Below are 19,464 nucleotides of genomic sequence, written 5' to 3'. Positions count from 1 at the left end.
AGACTGGTACCTCTTATGGTACATCATGTGTGTGCTAAATCGAAAGATTAGATTTAAGCATTTACCGGCAAAGGGTTAGGTTAATTAGGGTTAGGGTTCACTTAATTAAAGTGATGATCGGGTCCGGGTCGGGTATCTATATCAGAGAAAACTTTAAGTGCGGGCGGGTGGCGGGTTGATAATTTATTTGAAGCAGCGGATGCGGTTGACATTTTAGCTCATCCGCGCATCTCTAGTGTACACATATGTACTCATGCTTTTATGTCTGTACGATTTGATTATTGGAATTCACTGTATACTTGGGTCAGCTAAGCTTTGTTAAACCGCTTTTAACTGGTCCAAAATGCTGCTGCTAGACTTCTAACAGGTGCTGGTCAAAAAAAGCAAATAACTATGATCTTAATTTCATCTCATTGGAACTCAGTACAGAGTTCATTGGAAACAAGTGATTATGATATATAAAGGTCTACATAACTCTGCTCTGTTATATTTAGGGTCTCGTTCATATTCATAAAACATCCAGGGCCGATTGCAACAGTTGTGCGTAAGTTACAACTTAGCCTAGTTTTGACTCAAATGGACACTAAAGTTACAATTTACGCACTACTAAATATTTAAGAGTTGCACTATTCAACTAAGCTGAAGCGTAACGTTACATAGAGTAAAGTATTTTCAGAAGCCTCATCAGGAGTAACTGCGACAATAAAATTGCAGACTCAGTGCCATCCACACAAGCTTAGCTGTATACCTAAAGATTTTGTATCCTATCGATGTTTTGTCCACACGGATCTGCCGTTTTCTGGAGCCTGAAACCGCAATTTTTAAATCCGGGTCCCAGACTGGATAAATCTGAAAACCCCACCATTGCGTTTTCGGGTGTTCATCCTCTCCGTATATACTTTGAAACGATGATGTCATCACCCCAGCACATAAAGTTTATGCGCATGCTCCAAATCTTCTTCTCTGTTTTTTAAGGTATATCTGTGGCAGAATTACAGCGCCACACACAGATTTGGTGTGTATACCACATAGTTTTAAGTCGGTTTCGCGGGTTCGTGTGTGAGCAGATAATTCTTGATACGACGCCATGAAAAGTAAACAAAAAAGATTGGACCGTGAAAGCTGTGGCTTCGTGTGGATGTAACCTAAATAAAGTGTAGTTTCACTCGATGTTCTTCATTACTTCAAACGTATATGATAATGCTGACATTTACAGTCATGTACCTTTTAAAACAGAGAACATTATGTGATGACATTACCTTATTAGCGGATTTAACAAGAACCACTCCTGACGCGCATCCATGTGTGCATCCATCTGCCTGTTGTGCATGTTGGTTAGTGTTTGTTTGAAATTAAGTTGTAGCTTGTCTCCTTTTATTGTGTTATTGTACAGTACTTCAAATTGTACATGTCAAATGTATGTGGAGTAAGGGTTAGGTTTAGTGAGAAAACTAAGTATAATAACCCTGAAACGAGGGAAACTCTGGGTTTTCAGTTTCAGTTTGCGCGAAGTTAGTCAAGCCTGTTACTAAAGGAGAGATCCCTTATACTTAGAGTCAATAACTGTAGTAACGGAGAACCACCTTACCTGGTCAAGAGCAGCTTTTCTTTGATAAACCCAAAGTTTATTGCCATCTCCCCCTCATTTTTAAACTCAAGTGGTGTAACTTCATTCTTTTATTCATACAGTCCTTCATGGCACACATGTTGATCACACAGACACCATCTCACTGACTGTCATATGTGCTTTTACAGAGGATCATGTATGTGAAGAGGCTGCTTTCATTCATATGGATGTACTTTGATTTCTGGAGAGCAATTTAGGACCCTAGTGGAATATTGTCATTTCCCGATGCATTTTTATAAAATTTATAAATTTTTCTAGATTTTAGATTTTTTTAGAGATTTTTAGTTTTTGATTTATCAAAACATATCTCATACATCAATAACATCAGCCATCGTGGCCGTTTATAACATCAGATCAGCTTCTTTCCCTCACACGTTCTATTGGTAGGCAAACATTTATATATCTATGAATTGAAACTTAGGTCCTTTTCAGCACATCAGTAAATCCTCTATATGCAGAAAGCCTATCTCTCAATGTTGATGCTGCAGCCTTTTTGCTTTTTTGGTGCCGTTGTCATGGTGAATCATAATATCGGAGCTCCATTGATCATGCCTTGTAGTCGTGGTACACGTGTTTAACTCAAGGTAAGCCTAACCCAGAGTTGATTGAACTAACTCAAAGGAGCTGTTCTGAAACCAAAAACTCAAAGCTTCTCATCTCGGTGGAGATCAGCTTAAAGTCCACATTTAAACTCCTCATTGGTTGAACCTTCTTATTGAAACAGGGCCCGATCATCAGATACACCAAGCCTTATTTGTTGTCAATGTTTTGGGTATTTCAGCAAGAAGTTGAACAGCATTAGGTTTAATCTAGGAGAACTGGTGTCCTGCAGAGGGTTAGTTCCAAGGTGGCTCAACACACCTGTCTGGAAGTTTCTAGTCTGCCTAGTGAGAGCTTGATTAACTGGTTCAGGTGTGTTTTGTCTCTCTGATGTTTTCTCTTTCTCTCTTGCAGGGCTGGAAATCTGAATCATCATTTAGAAGCTGCGATTCACGAGGCCATGAGTGAGTTAGACAAGATGTCTGGAAACGTGAGTATCACACATGCTTGAACACGTCACCGATGGTCTGACAGATGATCTAACCTAATCTATCTGTAGGTTCATGCGGATCGTCAGATCAAACTGCCCAAACCCAAGAGGAGGAAAATCTCCAGATAACATCAGTGACGCCAGACTCCAATCTCTCTCTTTCTCTGATCATGGTGCTACAGTCATCATGGTCCCGCCCTCACCCAGTGACTGACAGGTGCTGGATCCGGCAGTTAGAAAAGGCAGAATAACTATTTTTTTCTAGTCAATGAGGAGAAATATAAAAAATGAAAAAAGAAATACTGCATTTACGAACACAGACAGTCCAAATATTTCTGATATGTTTTTAATGTGTATATAGACATGGCAGAAATGTCCAAAATGTCATTGTTAAAAATGTGGCAAGAAATGTAAATACTGTAGGATAATGAAATGTACAAGCCAACTCAATGCACACTTTATCTTCAGCTGTACAAAACACAAAGCAGCCCATAAGGCCCAGTGACATTACAATGAATAAGAGTCAAACTGAGACTTTTGTAAGCTTGAGTTAGAGTTGTATTTTGATTGTGTGTGTGTGTGTGTGTGTGTGTGTGTGTCAGAGTGGACTTCACCAGCCTATAAGGTGCGTATTGCAAGCCAGACTCGAGGTTTAGGACTGTACAGGTCCGGTCTTCGAGCACTTAACACTAATATGCCGATACTTTAAGAATTCTTAACAGTAGGAACAGAAATAGTATTTTGTTTTTGTGGTTTTGTATATTTTGCTAGTCTTCTCACAGCATTAATGAAACTACCATGTTGTTCCTGATTCATACTCTAATGGCCTGCTAAAATTCAGAGCCTCATGACTATTTATTTGACATATTCAGTTAAACTTAGCAATAATGCGACCCTACGCACATACATGGTACAGCCTTATACGCGTATAATGCATACATACATACATACATACATAGATATAAGAAACTTCAGTATTATTCTGTTGAAACAGTATATTTTTCCCCTTTATTTATCGTGGCCCAGTGTTTTTGCATTAATGTGTTTGAGCGCTGTGTTATTAAAAGACGCAGATGAACTGTAGTTTTGAGGAACCTCATACAGACTCAGGAAAGACCTGTTATCATACAGATTGAAGTTTTCAGAGGAGTCAATGACTTGGCGTTTTGTCTTGGGTTGCAGTTTTTCATGAATATGTGACCAGAAGAGGTTAAATGTACATGGATGACGGTTAAAATTGCAGCAGAACTCGTAGGGAAATGGGTTGGGTTCACGGCATGAGGATGTTAGAGTTTGGATGCAGGAAAGTTGTGCATAATGGAAATCCACATGAGAGGTGTTATACTCAAGACACTAACACAATATTGAAATTGCTTTCAATGATGTTTTACAACCTCTATATTAGGAGACCGTGCTCGCATCCGTCAGCATGTTTAAAAGTTTAAGATGAGGCCAGCTGTTCTCTCTCCCGCTTGATCTGTCTTCACAGAAATTCCACTACAAAATAAAGTGCAATATTGAACTTGTGTCAGAGGTGCAGAGAAACCATCCAAGCTGGATCAGAAACACGGTCCCTCCGTAAGTGCATCGTCTGCTGGTGAAGTCGACTCTGTTGTCAGTGCAATGCAGCTCTGTTTTCAGTTCAACTCTTCAAGGTCAAACACATTTTGTGTTCATGTGCTCAGTGTTCATGTGCCCAGAACTTTCTCCATTTATACTCCAGTCCATTTCTTTCATTTCTCCGTGTGTGGCTGTGTGTAGAATTTTATTTCCTTTCTCTTTGCTTGCTCTTTTACCATTGGTATCTGAATGGTATTACAATCCTTTCCGATGTCAATGTTGTTTTTCGATATGTATCTGAGTATATATTTTCTCACCAGTATGTACTTTACAGCAGTTGACTTTGTAAGGTATGTTGTGCACTTGATTTTCTTCGTTTCTGATAGCTTTGATGTGGCTGTTAGGCATAGTTTCTAAAAGTCCATAATTTCTTATCGTTTCATTTGATCTTTTTTTAAGATGTCCTAAACAGCAGTTTTGTAAATATTGTGAACATTACAGGTCATGCTGTAATGTGACATTAAAATGATGTTGCACCAATGTTTCAATTAAAACCTGGTCACTAAAACTTTATTATTGTCTTGTAGTTGTTTTTATTTCTAGTTTAGTCATTGGAAGAAATAACAGAAAATGGTATAACATGAGTGATTTATATTGCGGTACAAGAATGCTATACTGTATTGTTAGTTCATTAAGACCTTTATGTTTCAGACAAAAATCTAAACCGCGGATTGTGTGCACATATTTAAGAATATTTTTAATATTAATATGTTTTTGGCCTTAAAATGAAATCACTACCGATTTAAGCATGTAAACATGTAGGAACAATTGAAAAAAAATATCAGAAAATCAATTTCAAACAATGGGCCTCATTCATGAAACATTCGTAAATATATGAGTAAATTCCGGGTAATTTGGGCATAAACAGACCTTCCCGAAAACTTTCATCCGGACTATAATACTTCGTAAACGTGTCGCACGTGCACGCTCATTCACAATTAGCATAGTCCCCACCTATGAATTGTAGCTACGCAAATTATGTAAAGAGGAATGCTGGAATCCTCTGGACTTCATTCTCTCATTTGGCTAGATTATATTGCATAAATGCATAAGATACTTATAGGCTATATGCTTATCAAAAACATTATCAAACTGTGTCCACCAAAGCGTTTTTAGCCAGCTAAAATAATAATACCTGGTGCTGAAAACGACAAGCTGGCGGCGCTTGAGAACGCTTTGGAGGCACTGTGCGTTATTCCGTAGACGCGTTTGTTGCTGTGATTTAGAATATCTTCAACAGTCAGCCTACTTGATACTAGTATCTTATTTTTAAGGATATTACTTACGATGAAAATGCAGGAACCATCTATATTAATTTGTCGATTGTTGTGTATGATAGTTGGTCGATGCAGTGTTTGTCCCTCTCCTCCACTGTGATTGGACAGCTCTGCATCTCTGTGTTTAATCCAAAATTAAAAAGTATTAAAGACCTGTGGAATATTATTATGAAACATAGTGCATCAAAATGCAGTGTCGTCAATTTGTCTTAAAGAATACAGAATGCTACGTGCGGTTTTCTGCACTATTTACACGTGATATGGAGCAGGTGTACATTTCTTCGTACCAACGTTTTGAAAATACGAACACTTTCAGGGGCCCGTTTCAATAAGGAAGTTCAACCAACACCGAGTTAAAATCTGAACTCTGAGTTGATTTACTCAGAGAATCGCTACTCTGAGTTTTCAGTTTCAGAACAGCTGATTTGAGTTAGTTCAATCAACCCTGAGTAAGTTCACTCTAGGTTACGCGCGTGCAGCATGGCGATGAAAAGCCATTATCAATTGAGTGAAGATAGCACGATTCACCATGGCAACGGCACGTGACAAAAAGCGCTCTGTTCATTTCTCGCCAATCGAATTGAAGGTACTGTTACAAGCGTAAGGTGAATATTAAGAAAAAAAGAGCAACACAGCCGCAGCAGCAAAAGAAAGAGAGTTGGTATGGGAGAAAAGTGCTTCACTTGTTAATGCGCAAGTTTATATGTCAATCACTTTTATATTTATTTTGTTGAAACTGTGAAAATGCGAATTATATTTAACTCTCTCGCTCTCATGTAGGTGATATCCTTTTGCAATAAAAAGATCTTGGCAGCAGCTGAATATGAAATATACGACGGCGTCGTAAAAAAAAAAAACATTTCGAGAATAAAGTCGAAATGTTACGAGAATAAAGTCGAAATATAAGGTCGAAATGTTACGAGAATAAAGTCGAAATGTTACGAGAATAAAGTCGAAATGTTACGAGAATAAAGTCGTAATATTTTGAGAAAAATAACAGAATTTCTAGAAACAATGGATGTGGAGGATTTGGTTAAATCCTACTTTAGATTATGATTTAGCAATAAGGAAATTCTTTGTATTTTGGCGCATCATCACGGAGTTATAATTAGTAAAAGGACACTGCAGCCGTTATGTAGGAAACTGAATTTATTCAGAAGAAAAAATCTGACATGAACTACGAATTAACTCACTGATTCAGATGACGTGCTCAAACATAACTTCAACTCTTAAACTACAACCTTCACGAAAATAAAATACGTATTACGACGAGTTTATTCTCGTAACATTCGACTTTATTCTCGTAACATTTCGACTTTAATCTCGTAATCTTGAATTTATTTTATTTTTAACGTGCCACTAAAACGCCGTCGTAGAAATACAATAACATCATTTATTCAGGAAACTTTAAAGAAATAAAATGGTCTTGCTAGTAAGATGCCTGATTGGGAAATGTTAAATATACTTCTTAAACTGGCCTTAAAAGTTAAGATAAAACGTCCAAACAGGGCCTCACAATTCTCTCCCGACATGAATATAATTCTCTGCGAATTAATGCAGCTTCCTCTTCTATGGGTTCCTAAATAAACGGACATGCCATTTTAAGTTCTGTGTGACTAAATTGAGCGCGATTAGGAACACGAATCAATAAACAAATGACGTATGTAATTTCAACACCGCTCGCTTTCACTTCGAAAAGGGGGAGGAGATTGTAACAAACCCTAGGTTTGTGGAATAAAACCTGCTCCCGACCAGGTTAGGTTCACGGAGTAGGTTACTCTGGTTACTCACTCGGAGTATAAAATACCTCGATTTCTGAAATGGGCTTGACTTACTCCGTGGTCGCGGGTTTGACATACCTCGCGTTCTGAAACCAAAAACCCTGAGTATTCCGTTTTCTGGGGTTGACTTACTCGGAGTTTGCACTTACCCTGCTTTCTGAAACGGGCCCCAGGAATACGAAAATTTACGTCAAAAGTAGTTTACTCACGATTTAGACAAAAAAATCGTGGTGCTCCTGTTTCACGAATGAGGACCAATGTGAGTACTTTAGGGTTAGGGTTGTCCCAACACTTGAGTATAAGCCAATAGACTTCTCATGACAATACAGTCAGGGTTAAGCTTCACACAGTTTAGGTTTCAGATAACAAATTAATAGTGCTTAAAGTAAAAGGGAAGCATCTTTAGAACCTAATACTTTGATTAAATTTACATTTATGAGACTATGATTAAATAACAGCATTTTGCACTTGTTTGGTATGAGAGGCTGTCCTAATAAATTCAATAAATAAAACAGCTTAAAGATAGAACAGTAACGGCAGTTTTGTGCAAAAGTGCAAATCTGTATACAGTAAAATGCTTTGCATTACTGTAAATATCCATAACATTTACATAGTGAATACCTAGAGATATCCTACGTTTTTTGATACAGTAGTCATATTAGGTATATCAGATGTATTAAAATGGGTTGCACATCAACTTTGTTAGCTTCGGTTTATAATGAAAAAAGCATCCGTTGGTCTCGAGTTCGATTTTAACATTAATAAATACTCTTTATCTTCAGCAGATAAAGAGTATTTATTCATAAATCCGGAATAAAACAGATAACAAAATCAAAGGACAGTCTAAGCACTAAGATATTATCAACATGAATGAGAGTAACTTGTTGACAGTGTTCAGTAAAAACACCCGATGGCGAAGCGGCTTTATGTTTCATTAGACTTAGTGATGACAGAAAACGTGGATTTAATAGATCATTTTAGGTCAAAAATTACAACGAACTCCGCATTAAAAAAATGGTTAGGGTTATGAGTCAAAATGAGTCAAATATATTTGCCTTGAAACGAATTTAAAGCAACAACGAGTTCAATCACAAACGAAATGTCCCAGATGAGCACCTCAAAGTTTCCATCAGTGACATCAGAATCAAAAGACGTGAAGGTGATTCACCTTTGTTAGGTAACAATGCGAAATCAAAACCGGATATTTCTGTCACGTTTTCGGAGGGCGTGAACAGCAAAACAAATTCTGTCGATCAGACATGGGCAATTCAAGCACGATAACACAGCGAAAATCACAGCCCAAAAAAACCCAGACACAAGGATCAGATAACAATACAAGACCTGAAATTTCTGCAGGAGTATCAGACGGGATTTGGTCTGATTCGTCATGTTCAAGTGAAGTGAAGAGAAGAGACCAGGAACACCTGGACATCTGACAGATGAATATCAGTCGGACTCCATCGGTAACACTCCAGAAAACTTCCGAGAGGATTTTTCGAGCGGCTCGCCGCAGATTCGTCGCTTTTATGTCTCCGGTCGATGTCCGCGTGTCGATGACGAGCTCGCGCCAGTGACGCTCGAGCCCATGGAACACGAGTGGATGATGTGCGCGTCTGACGGTCAGTGGGAGAGTCTCCACCGGCTGCTCGTCAGCGATCCCACCCTCATTACTAGAAAAGACTTCGTAACAGGATTCACCTGTCTGCACTGGGCTGCAAAGCTAGGCAAACACGAACTGATCGCGAGGCTCGTCAACTTTGCCCAAGAACAACAAGTGTCCATGAACATCAATGCGCGCTCCAGCGCAGGTTACACGCCTCTGCATTTGGCGGCGATGCACGGTCATATTGAGGTGGTGAAATTATTAGTCGGAGCTTTTGAGGCCGACATAGAGGCGCGTGACTACAACGGTAAGAGAGCGTGTCAGTACCTGAAGAACGACATTGCGCAAAACATTCTTGACATCGTGGGCGCGTTTGTAGAAACTGACGCAGAAAACGCGGATGCTGGGGACGCGACTCGCTGGAGACTGTCGAGAGTTCTTCAGGCCAATCTGAGACCTCTTAAAGCTCAATACCACTCCAACAGCCAAGAGGAAAGCGTCGTGTTGACCAAACAGAAATCTTTCCGCAGGAAATCATCCTTTAGTAAAAAGAAACCCGGTTTTCGTAAAATCCGCCCGGGGACTCAGATAATCCACAGCACGTCTGTCTTTGACAGGCTTGAGAAAGAAGAGAATCTGAATCCATTAAGACGCAAATCAAGCCTCTTCGAGTGACGCGGAAAGTATTGTAATTCATCGGTGTTATTATTTTGCGAATTGTATGAATGTTTTTTTGAAAAGCAAATCTTTAATGTTATGTTAAATAAGAAATTGACCAAAAACAGTTTCTAACATACAATTTCTGATCTTAATTTTGTGCTCCAATATGTTTTTCTGTAAAGCTGCTTTGCAACAACCCTGGTGAAAAATAAATGTACTTGTTTCAATGGTTGCCTACACAGTAGAGGTGTTGCTAGACCTAAAGCTCTACTGCAGTGGTTCTCAACACTGGCTCGCGAGATTGAAGGATTTTTAAATCTTCCCGCGTGTTCAAAAAGTGGAAAGAAAGGCAGCTCGAATAACTGTTGAAGTTTATTGATCAGAAACAGCGCTGGGTTGTTTCAGACACAACGTCTTACACCGGACAACAACCCAGCGGGGAGGGGTTACAACATATTTATAGTGTGTAAGTGAGAGGGTGCGTCTTCTTTCTTTTCTGTTGTCCACCCTGGTTTTGTCCAATCAATTTCTTCTTCTTTGTCTGCAACTTATCTGCAAAACATAAAATGACACGACACCCCCACACCCAACTTCTGCATAGCTGAGTACTCAGATAATGGTATGTGTGTGCGTGCACCTTTTTGTTCCACCTTTGGTTTGACCCTTTAATTTATTGTCTGCACTCACATTCCTAGAGGCACCAACTGCCTTCTGCTGCTTACCCCAATCTTTGTACGCAAGGCTACACACACACACACATATTATGTTCATCAAAAACTGTAATAAAGAATAAAGATTTGAACGTAATAAAACTTATTAAAAAACTCCTTCAAGATCCATTTTCCTGCTGAGTTTGGGGGTACTTTAATGAGATATGCCAAACAATCTGCGTGTTCCTACAGTTGAGCGCGTCTGTTCCTGATTAGCCCCTTCAGGTGTTTTATCAGAGTTGGGACTAAACTCGGATGAAAAATGGATCTCAAGAGCCAGAGTTGAGAACCACTGCTCTACTGCGACAGAGGTCTCCGTTATTTTTTCTATCACTTTTTAGAGATGTCCCGATACCATTTTCCCCTTCCCGATTCCCATACCAGGGCCCGTTTTTTCAAAAGGTTTAATCCGGATAAAATTGATCCGGATTTAGTAATCCTTTTTTTGCGATCCGTGATCACGTTATCCAGCTTACTTTTGGAGCCAGTTTTTTAAAGCAACATCGGATTGGATCAATCTGATCCGGATAGGAACTTTTCAGGATCACCAAATCTGGATAACCAGTGCTGGATAACCAGTGCTCAAACAGGATAGGAAATCGCAATGTAGAACTATAGATATGTAAAGAGCAACAAGTAGAATAGCCAGTGTGGGGTCAATATAAGTTTATTTTTATTTGAAATGAAAACACACAAAACAAGAAAAACCCCACCCCATCCTCTTCCAGCAGTCCGCTCATCTGAGACCTACAACACAAACAATTGAGCAATTGAGCGTTTAAATGGAGTTCTGAGAGTGGAACCACAGAAAGCAAGCATGCAACATAACCCTTGCCTGTAATGTCCTGCACAACATCGCTACTAAGTGCAATGTCCCTCTCTCTGCTGACAATGATGCACCTGAGACCCTTGGAGACCCTAACCAACCTCATGCATTCTGCCAGAACAAGCAAACAGGACGTGCAACAAGGGACAAAATAGTTAGACACTATTTCTGATTTGGAGGGTTTTGGATTTCAAAAATCAGTGATTGCCATTCTTTGCATTTTTTTGGTTATTCTGTAATCATTGCATGCATCACTAATACATATTCTAAAAACAAAAATATTTTCGATTGTGATGAATATATATATCAATTAGTGACAGAATAAAATTTATTGTTTTTGGTCAATTTTGACAGCTGTTTAGAGGATTATTTTATGAGGCCAAACTCTTTCTACTTTGCTGTAGGCCTATACTGAAAGGCTGAATACGTTAAAGTTTACCTAATCACTGTAGCCTGACGGATGAACAAATAAAATTAAAACCTTATGAATAAATATGATATCTTGTATGATACTGCATGATCCAAATATAGTATTATTTTATACATTTTTAAAGTTTTCATTACATTTTGGGCATTGATTCCACGCTGAATCCACCCTTCTGATGGGATCAATTTAATCCAGATTTTTGGGATCAAAGTGATCCAAATCCTACAAAAAAGTTCTGAAAAACCCAAACTAAAGGTTTGATCCGGATCAAAACCAAGATTGGATTACGTGATCTGATCCGATTATGTAATCCGTTTTTTCTTTTGAAAAACACATTTTCAAGATTTGATCCAATCCGTTATCCAAAATCCTAGTGGATTACTTTTGAAAAACCGGGCCCTGGGCTTTGTGTATCGGACAATACCTAGTTCTGATCCGATACCTGGGTGATACAGCTGTATATACTACAAGCCATGTATTTTGTGGTGTTCTTTAGACTCATCCCTTAACAAAACATGAACAAATGCATACAGTGAACTATCGTATTTGGATTATCTGAGAAATTGGTGTATTACTGGCTGGTTGGTCCACTCTGAAATACAACCAAACAGTAAAAGCTAGCGGGCATAATAAAGTCTTGTTTAAGAAGATGTTATTGATTTGTACATGGATTCAAGGACTAGCCGATACGGATACCAACACTATAAAAATTTTGTGGTATCAGCGGCATTTCTGATACAAGTATCTGTATCTGAACAACCCTCCTTTTTTTCTTGAAATCCTGCTGTGTGCAAAAAGTGTACAACACAATGCACTGTACAAACTTCCCTTGCCTAAACCACTAATCCTTCAGTGCAACAATACTGGGGAAGGTAAACATTAATGTAAAAATACGTAAGTGTGTTTAACATACTTAACATGAACTTTATTAACATGGTTGCATGCATTGGAAATAATTAAATCAGTTTTAATTTTTTCTTGCACATCTGCATTCATTATACATTACACAATGATCATACAAAAATCAATAATTACATCCTTTCATGAATTTACAATTACAATATTTTTTAAAAGAAATCAGTAATTTTATGTCTCCAACTTATATAAAGAGCATATTTTATAATAAAATAACAATATTCTCTGGTTTCACTGCCAAGCCCAAACAAAGTTTGTTCAACTGTACGCAGATGGGATTCTTTAACTGGGGGGGACCAAGTTAACAAGTGCTCAAGTAGTTACTTTGTGTAATTTGGGCTAATGGTTTGCGTTGAAAAGCCATTATAGGATTCTTATGTGAAATCATGGATGAACAACAATGAACAAAGCACAACCTACCAATGCATGATCAGACTGTTATTTGTCTAGTATGGCAATAACCTATCGAAACTTCATGCCTTCTGTAAAATGTGTTTTATTCCAACATTCCGCTTATCCGAACTACCTCGGGTCACGGGGAGCCTGTGCCTATCTCAGGAGTCATCAGGCATCAAGGCAGGATACACCCTGGATGTAGTGCCACCCCATCGCAGGGCACACACACTCACTCATTCACTCGCGCACTCACACCCTACGGGGGTAGTTCTCCCAGAGATGCCAATCAACCTACCATGCATGTCTTTGGACCAGGGGAGGAAACCCCCGAGGCACGGGGAGAACATGCAAACTCCACACACACACACACAAGTCGGAAGCGGGAATCGAAGCCCCAACCCTGGAGGTGTGAGGCGAACGTGCTAACCACTAAGCCACCGTGCCCCCCTTACATTTCAACATAAATCAGTAAATTTCTGGTTATCTTCATAGAAAAAAAAGAAAGTTATCTCTGTTTTTAGAAACCGAAAGTTGAGGTTATCAGTTAATTTATCCTTAAATTTCCCATTTACATGTCACATGAAAAATTACAAAAAATTATCAATTGAATCCAGATTAAAACCTAGACTGGATTTTGTGATCTAATCCAAATTCACAAACCATTTTAAAGATTTGAATTATGATTACTTTGAAACCCGTGTTTTTTTAGAAACGTGCATTTCATCAATAGTTTTGCTAAATTAAAAGTTTCTCTGCACCTGCTGTTACAATCAGGTTTGATGACACACTAGATTGATACTGAAAGATCATTGGCTGGAGAGATTGCCTCTTATAATGATTGGTAATAAAAGTGGAGGGTTGGTGCTTAAGAGCAAGGTAAAAGTTGCTGCGTCGTTTAGAGTGCTGTTTGCGTAGGACATTGTGTATTAATTCAATGTTTATATATAATGGGAAAACATGAAGGAAACTTTGATGAATGCAGATAATTAGAAACAGTACAACATGTGCTTTTAAAATCAAAATCTTATGAAAGAGCAAAGTTTCAGATGGTGGAATGAATTGTCACTCCAGATACTGCTTAAGAGATGGGACCAATCTGCAAGATTTTATTGTGAATATTTATGTAAAGGTTACATTTTAAATCCTATTTGTCAATCCTGTTTCATTTCATTTTTACCTTTTTAATCAATTTTTTTAAAACGTTGTCTCGTTTTGGAATTTCCTTTCCATCCGGTACTCCACTCTCCTCTCCAGTAGGTGGCGGGAATGCACCTTTTAAATTGGTTTGCCAACTGCTAATAAACCCTTGAAGAAATGAAAATGCTGTTTGCTTGGTGGTTAAGTTGTTGAGTAATTTGTTATGGTGACTTCTGGGGTTTCGAAATGTGTGTTTTAAACATCAGAATTGTTTATTCCACTTATACAGCTGATGTCAATAGTCCATATGTAGCCGTCTAGCTCTTGAAATGTTTCCAAGTAGTTCATGGGTTTTTTTTATCTTCTGAACTGGGCACTGCTTAAACAATTGAAGTCTGTCTGTTTAATTACACAGGTCTGCGAAGTGTGGCTGTTTTGTTTTACAGCTCTGGTAAATGGTGTTGTGGTTTGGTTTAACAACTCTAGTGCAGTAAGGGCTCTTTGGTTTTCCAGGTCTGATAAGCGTGGCTGTTTTGTTTTATAGGTTTGAGTATGGCTGTTTGTATTTGGAGCTCTGAGCATGGCTGTTTGGGATAACAAGTCTGGTGAGCATGGCTGTTTGGTTTTACTGGTCTGGTCAGTGTGACTGTTTGGTTTTACAGGTCTGATGAGAGACACTGTTTGGTTTTACAGCTCTGGGCTTGTTTTCCCGAAACCTTAATACTACATCATTCTTAAATTATACCTTAAGACCCAGTGATATGAAGGTTTTGGGGAAACCCAGCCCTGGTAAGTACAGTGTGGCTGCTTTGTTTTACAGGTCTGGTATATGGTGTTGTGGTTTGTTTTAACAACTCGAGTACAATAAGGGTTCTTTGGTTTTCCAGGTCTGGTGAGCGTTGCTGTTTTGTTTTATAGATTTGAGTTTGGCTGTTTGTATTTAGAGCTCCGAGCATGGCTGTTTGGGATAAAAAGTCTGGTGAGCTTGGCTGTTTGGTTTGACAGGTGTGGTGAGCGTGGCGGTTTTGTTTTACAAGTCTGGTGAGCATGGCTGTTTGTTTTACAGGTCTGGTGAGCGTGGTGGTTTGGTTTGACAGGTCTGGAGAGCGTGGACGTTTGGTTTGACAGGTCTGGAGAGCGTGGACGTTTGGTTTGACAGGTCTGGAGAGCGTGGACGTTTGGTTTGACAGTTGTGGTGAGTGAGCTGAGATTTTTCTACAGATCTGATATGTGGGTGCTGCTACAGCAGGTCAGATGAGCGAGCGGAGATGTTTCTGCAGGTCTGGTGAGTGGGTGTCAAGATTTCTGCAGGTCTGGTGAGAGTGGGGATGTTTGTTTTACAGGTCTGGTAAGCGTGGACGTTTGGTTTGACAGGTCTGGTAAGCGTGGCGGTTTTGTTTGACAGGTCTGGTGAGCGTGGCGGTTTTGTTTGACAGGTCTGGTGAGCGTGGCGGTTTTGTTTGACAGGTCTGGTGAGCGTGGCGGTTTTGTTTTACAGGTCTGGTGAGCGTGGCGGTTTTGTTTTACAGGTCTGGTGAGCGTGGCGGTTTTGTTTTACAGGTCTGGTGAGCGTGGCGGTTTTGTTTTACAGGTCTGGTGAGCGTGGCGGTTTTGTTTTACAGGTCTGGTGAGCGTGGCGGTTTTGTTTTACAGGTCTGGTGAGCGTGGCGGTTTTGTTTTACAGGTCTGGTGAGCGTGGCGGTTTTGTTTTACAGGTCTGGTGAGCGTGGCTGTTTTGTTTTACAGGTCTGGTGAGCGTGGCGGTTTTGTTTTACAGGTCTGGTGAGCGTGGATGTTTGGTTTGACAGGTCTGGTGTGCGTGGCGGTTTGGTTTTACAGGTCTGGTGAGCGTGGCGGTTTGGTTTTACAGGTCTGGTGAGTGAGCTGAGATTTTTCTACAGGTCTGATATGTGGGTACTGCTACAGCAGGTCAGGTGAGCGAGCGGAGATGTTTCTGGAGGTCTGGTGAGTGGGTGTCAAGATTTCTGCAGGTCTGGTGAGAGTGGGGATGTTTCTACTGGTTGGGTGAGCGAGCTGAGATGTTTCTACAGGTCTGATATGTGGGTGCTGCTACAGCAGGTCAGGTAAGCGAGCGGATATGTCTCTACAGGTCTGGTGAGTGGGTGTCCAGATTTCCACAGGTCTGGTGAACGAGCGTAGATGTTTCTGCAGGTCTGGTGAGAGTGGGGATGTTTCTACTGGTTGGGTGAGCGAGCTGAGATGTTTCTACAGGTCTGATATGTGGGTGCTGCTACAGCAGGTCAGGTGAGCGAGCGGAAATGTCCCTGCAGGTCTGGTGACCGGGTGTCAAGATTTCCACAGGTCTAGTGAGTGAGCGGTGATGTTTCTACAGGTCTGGTGAGTGGTGGCAAGGTTTCCACAGGTCTAGTGAGCGAGCGGAGATGTCTCTGCAGGTCTGGTGAGAGGGTGTCAAGATTTCTACAGGTCTGGTGAGCGAGCGGAGATGTTTCTAAAAGGCCTGGTGAGAGTGGGATGTTTCTACTGGTTGGGTGAGTGAACTGAAATGTTTCTACAGGTCTGATATATGGGTGCTGCTACAGCAGGTCAGGTGAGCGAGTGGAGATGTCTCTACAGGTCTGGTGAGTGGGTGTCAAGATTTCCACAAGTCTGTTGAGGGAGCGGAGATGTTTCTGCAGGTCTGGTGAGCGAGCGGAGATGTTTCTACAGGTCTGGTGAGTGAGCTGTGATGTTTCTATAGGTCTTGTGAGAGAGCGTGCCTGATTCTATAGGTCTGGTGAGTGAGTGGGCATGTTTCTGCAGGTCTGGTGAGCTAACTGAGCTGTTCCTGCAGGTTTGGTGAGCTAACGGAGCGGTTCCTGCAGGTCTGGTGAGCGAGCGGTGTTTCTACGGGTTGGATGAGCGAGCTGAGATGTTTCTACAGGTCTGATATGTGGGTGCTGCTACAGCAGGTCAGGTGAGCGAGCGGATATGTCTCTGCAGGTCTGGTGAGCGAGCTGTGATGTTTCTATAGGTCTTGTGAGAGGGCGTGGCTGATTCTATGTCTGGTGAGTGGGCATATTTCTGCTAGTCTGGTGAGCGAGTGGGCATATTTCTGCTAGTCTGAGCGAGTGAAGATGTTTCTGCAGGTCTGGTAGGCGAGCAGAGATGTTTCTGCAGGTCTTGTGAGAGAGCGTGTCTGATTCTGCAGGTCTGATTAGCAAGCAGAGATGTTTTTACAAGTCAGATGAAAATTTGGGATGATTTTGCAAGTTTGAGGTTTCTACAGATTTGCTAAGCAAGTGGGGTTGTTTCTAAAGGTCTGGTAGGTAATTTGTGAGTTATAGATTTGGTAAGTGAGGAGTCTCCTGTTCTTCCTGCCACGGCCGCCCAGTGGGTCTGGCTAGGAAAATCAAGCGAACGATCTCCACCTGTTCTTCCCTCTACAAAGCTTAGGCGGTGGTGGGGTGGCTGGTTCCCTCCGGTCTTGATATTTTCTTATTCATTCAAGACTGGAGCTTTGACAACCGCTCCTGTAGAACTGGTTTTTTTTTTGCAGTCCTCTGAAATTTTGCAATAAAGTGATTTCATTTTCTATGTACATTTCTGTCAGTTTGCTTTTGTGCATTTATTTCTCTCTCCCCCGAAGATCTTTCCATATTTAGAGCCCTTCTTACTGTGTGTAGTAAATAAGCAGTTTCTGCTATGACTTTTTGAGGGTAATGCAAGGATTCTGATTCACTAACCATGCTTGTAGCTTTATGCATCTGCCAGTGATGGCTTTTGACCCAAATGGCCTGGATACCTAGTGGTTTTAAGGAAAGGCTGTTTGCAATTACAGAAGGTCTACTTTGTCTAGTGATGTTTATACGTATGTATCTTGTTTTATACTTTGAGAAATGTTGTGCCTTGTTCTGTACCTCATTTTATGCTATGTTCTCGTTTACATGGTTCATTTGTGGACTATGTAGCTTTACATGTAACTGTTTCTGCTGTTTTTAAAAGGTTGCGCTTTTTTTTGGGTATATGGTTTACATTTTAATTAGCTCTGGACTTATCTATAACACTAGACTGGTCTGTGATGAAGCTTAGTATGTAGTGTGATTAAAATATTTTGTTAGTGTTAGGGTAAGATTACTAGTGTTACTCCAATGATATTATTAACTTTTTGTGTGTTTGAGTTTAGCAGTTCAACCAAACCCTATTTTTCAAAATGTACTTTCAGACATGTGGTCTTTTTTTTTTTTTCCTTCAGCTGTACCAAAGAATGATTTGGGTACTTCTACGCAGCTTTTGTTGAAGTGAGTTTGCCAGCCCACTTGAATGCAATTGGTTTTAAATTTGCATGTTACGCTAACCTCAAAACAGTCTGTATAAAACACAATTGCAATTCTGTTGCCAATACTTTTCTTTTTGCATTATCTTTATCCAGGTTACATTCTGTTCTGCCATGTGGTTTGAATTCTTACATTCCTTTTCAGTTTTACACAATGTATATTAAATTGTTTAGGGATTATTTTCAACGTGCGTGTTATCACTAAATAACATTTTAACATCTGCATGTGTGAAGTGGTTTACATTCACTTGATTTGTAACTTCTTGGTACGCATAATATTAATCTGGGAAGTGTGTGCGCCATTGTAAGATTTAATTAAATTTGGTTCCTAAATTTATTTAAATTGCCTTGAGTTTGTATGTAGACCTTTAGATGGTGAATCACTGCATGTATTGAATGTTATTCAAGTAATTAGTTCTATTGATTTTTTTTTTTTGCTTGATGTTAAATACATTTTTGTTTTTTGGTGTACAGATGTGGATTTAAGAGAAACGTTACAAGTTGTGCTCATTTTCTGTAAAATTACTCGTAGAAGCTTGCTTTTATGTAGCCATCTGTACAGACTCTACCTGAAAACCCTGGATACCTTGCGGTGTTAACGAAATGGTTTTTGACGTAGCGTCTGTCCAATTAAATGGTGATTAAACTCTGAACTGCTTTGAACACTTAGATCATACTTAATTACAAATTAAAATAATTATTGTAGGAGTTTCAGTGTTTGCAGAGGAAATCTTTGTGTAATTGGTCATTTACGTTTTCTGTAATCTTATCAATGTAGTTTTCTTTAGCAAGAGAATGTAGGCAATAGAAGATATTTGTATATCCTTATTGAGGATATCTTCCATTCACATTGCTCTTATTGTCTTTCATTTCAATCTGCCTGGGATATTGTACTAGCATCAATGTCTTTTTCTCTCTTGATTTGTTCTTTACATACCCCAGGTTGTAAGAGGTTCCAACTGTTAAATCAAACCAATTCTGAACACTTTCCCTCTTACTTCACCTCACACTTATTATATTGCTGGGTTTCTACCAATTTGCTTAATTCATTAGTAGACACTAAATTATATTTTTGCCCTGTTTACAAAGCATTTTTCATTGACCCAAATGCATCTAAATTTCCCAGAATAAGTTATGTATATTTGGATTATGGCCATGTAA

The 19,464-nt window shown here is 39.7% G+C and overlaps 2 protein-coding genes across 2 annotated transcripts in view; both read left to right on the top strand.

Annotated features, from left to right (window-relative positions):
• The window catches only part of LOC130424320 (methyl-CpG-binding domain protein 5-like), a 31,698-nt gene extending 26,908 nt beyond the window's left edge, over nt 1-4,790 (top strand). The window contains exons 9-10 of the mRNA XM_056749870.1: nt 2,582-2,657; nt 2,727-4,790. Of these exons, the coding sequence (XP_056605848.1) occupies nt 2,582-2,657; nt 2,727-2,786 (136 nt within the window). The 3' untranslated portion in view covers nt 2,787-4,790. The remainder of the gene's footprint in view (nt 1-2,581; nt 2,658-2,726) is intronic.
• sowahcb (sosondowah ankyrin repeat domain family Cb) lies at nt 3,917-11,586 on the top strand. Its single transcript, XM_056750053.1, has 2 exons — nt 3,917-3,993; nt 8,737-11,586. Exons 1-2 carry the CDS (start codon nt 3,917-3,919, stop codon nt 9,611-9,613), a joined length of 954 nt encoding a protein of 317 aa, XP_056606031.1. The 3' UTR covers nt 9,614-11,586.
• The last annotated feature ends 7,878 nt before the right edge of the window (nt 11,587-19,464 follow it).

This window comes from Triplophysa dalaica, chromosome 6 (assembly GCF_015846415.1).
Source record: "Triplophysa dalaica isolate WHDGS20190420 chromosome 6, ASM1584641v1, whole genome shotgun sequence".
NCBI lineage: Eukaryota > Metazoa > Chordata > Actinopteri > Cypriniformes > Nemacheilidae > Triplophysa > Triplophysa dalaica.
Note: the sequence above shows the minus strand (reverse complement) of the source record. Positions and strands in the feature narration are given on the sequence as shown.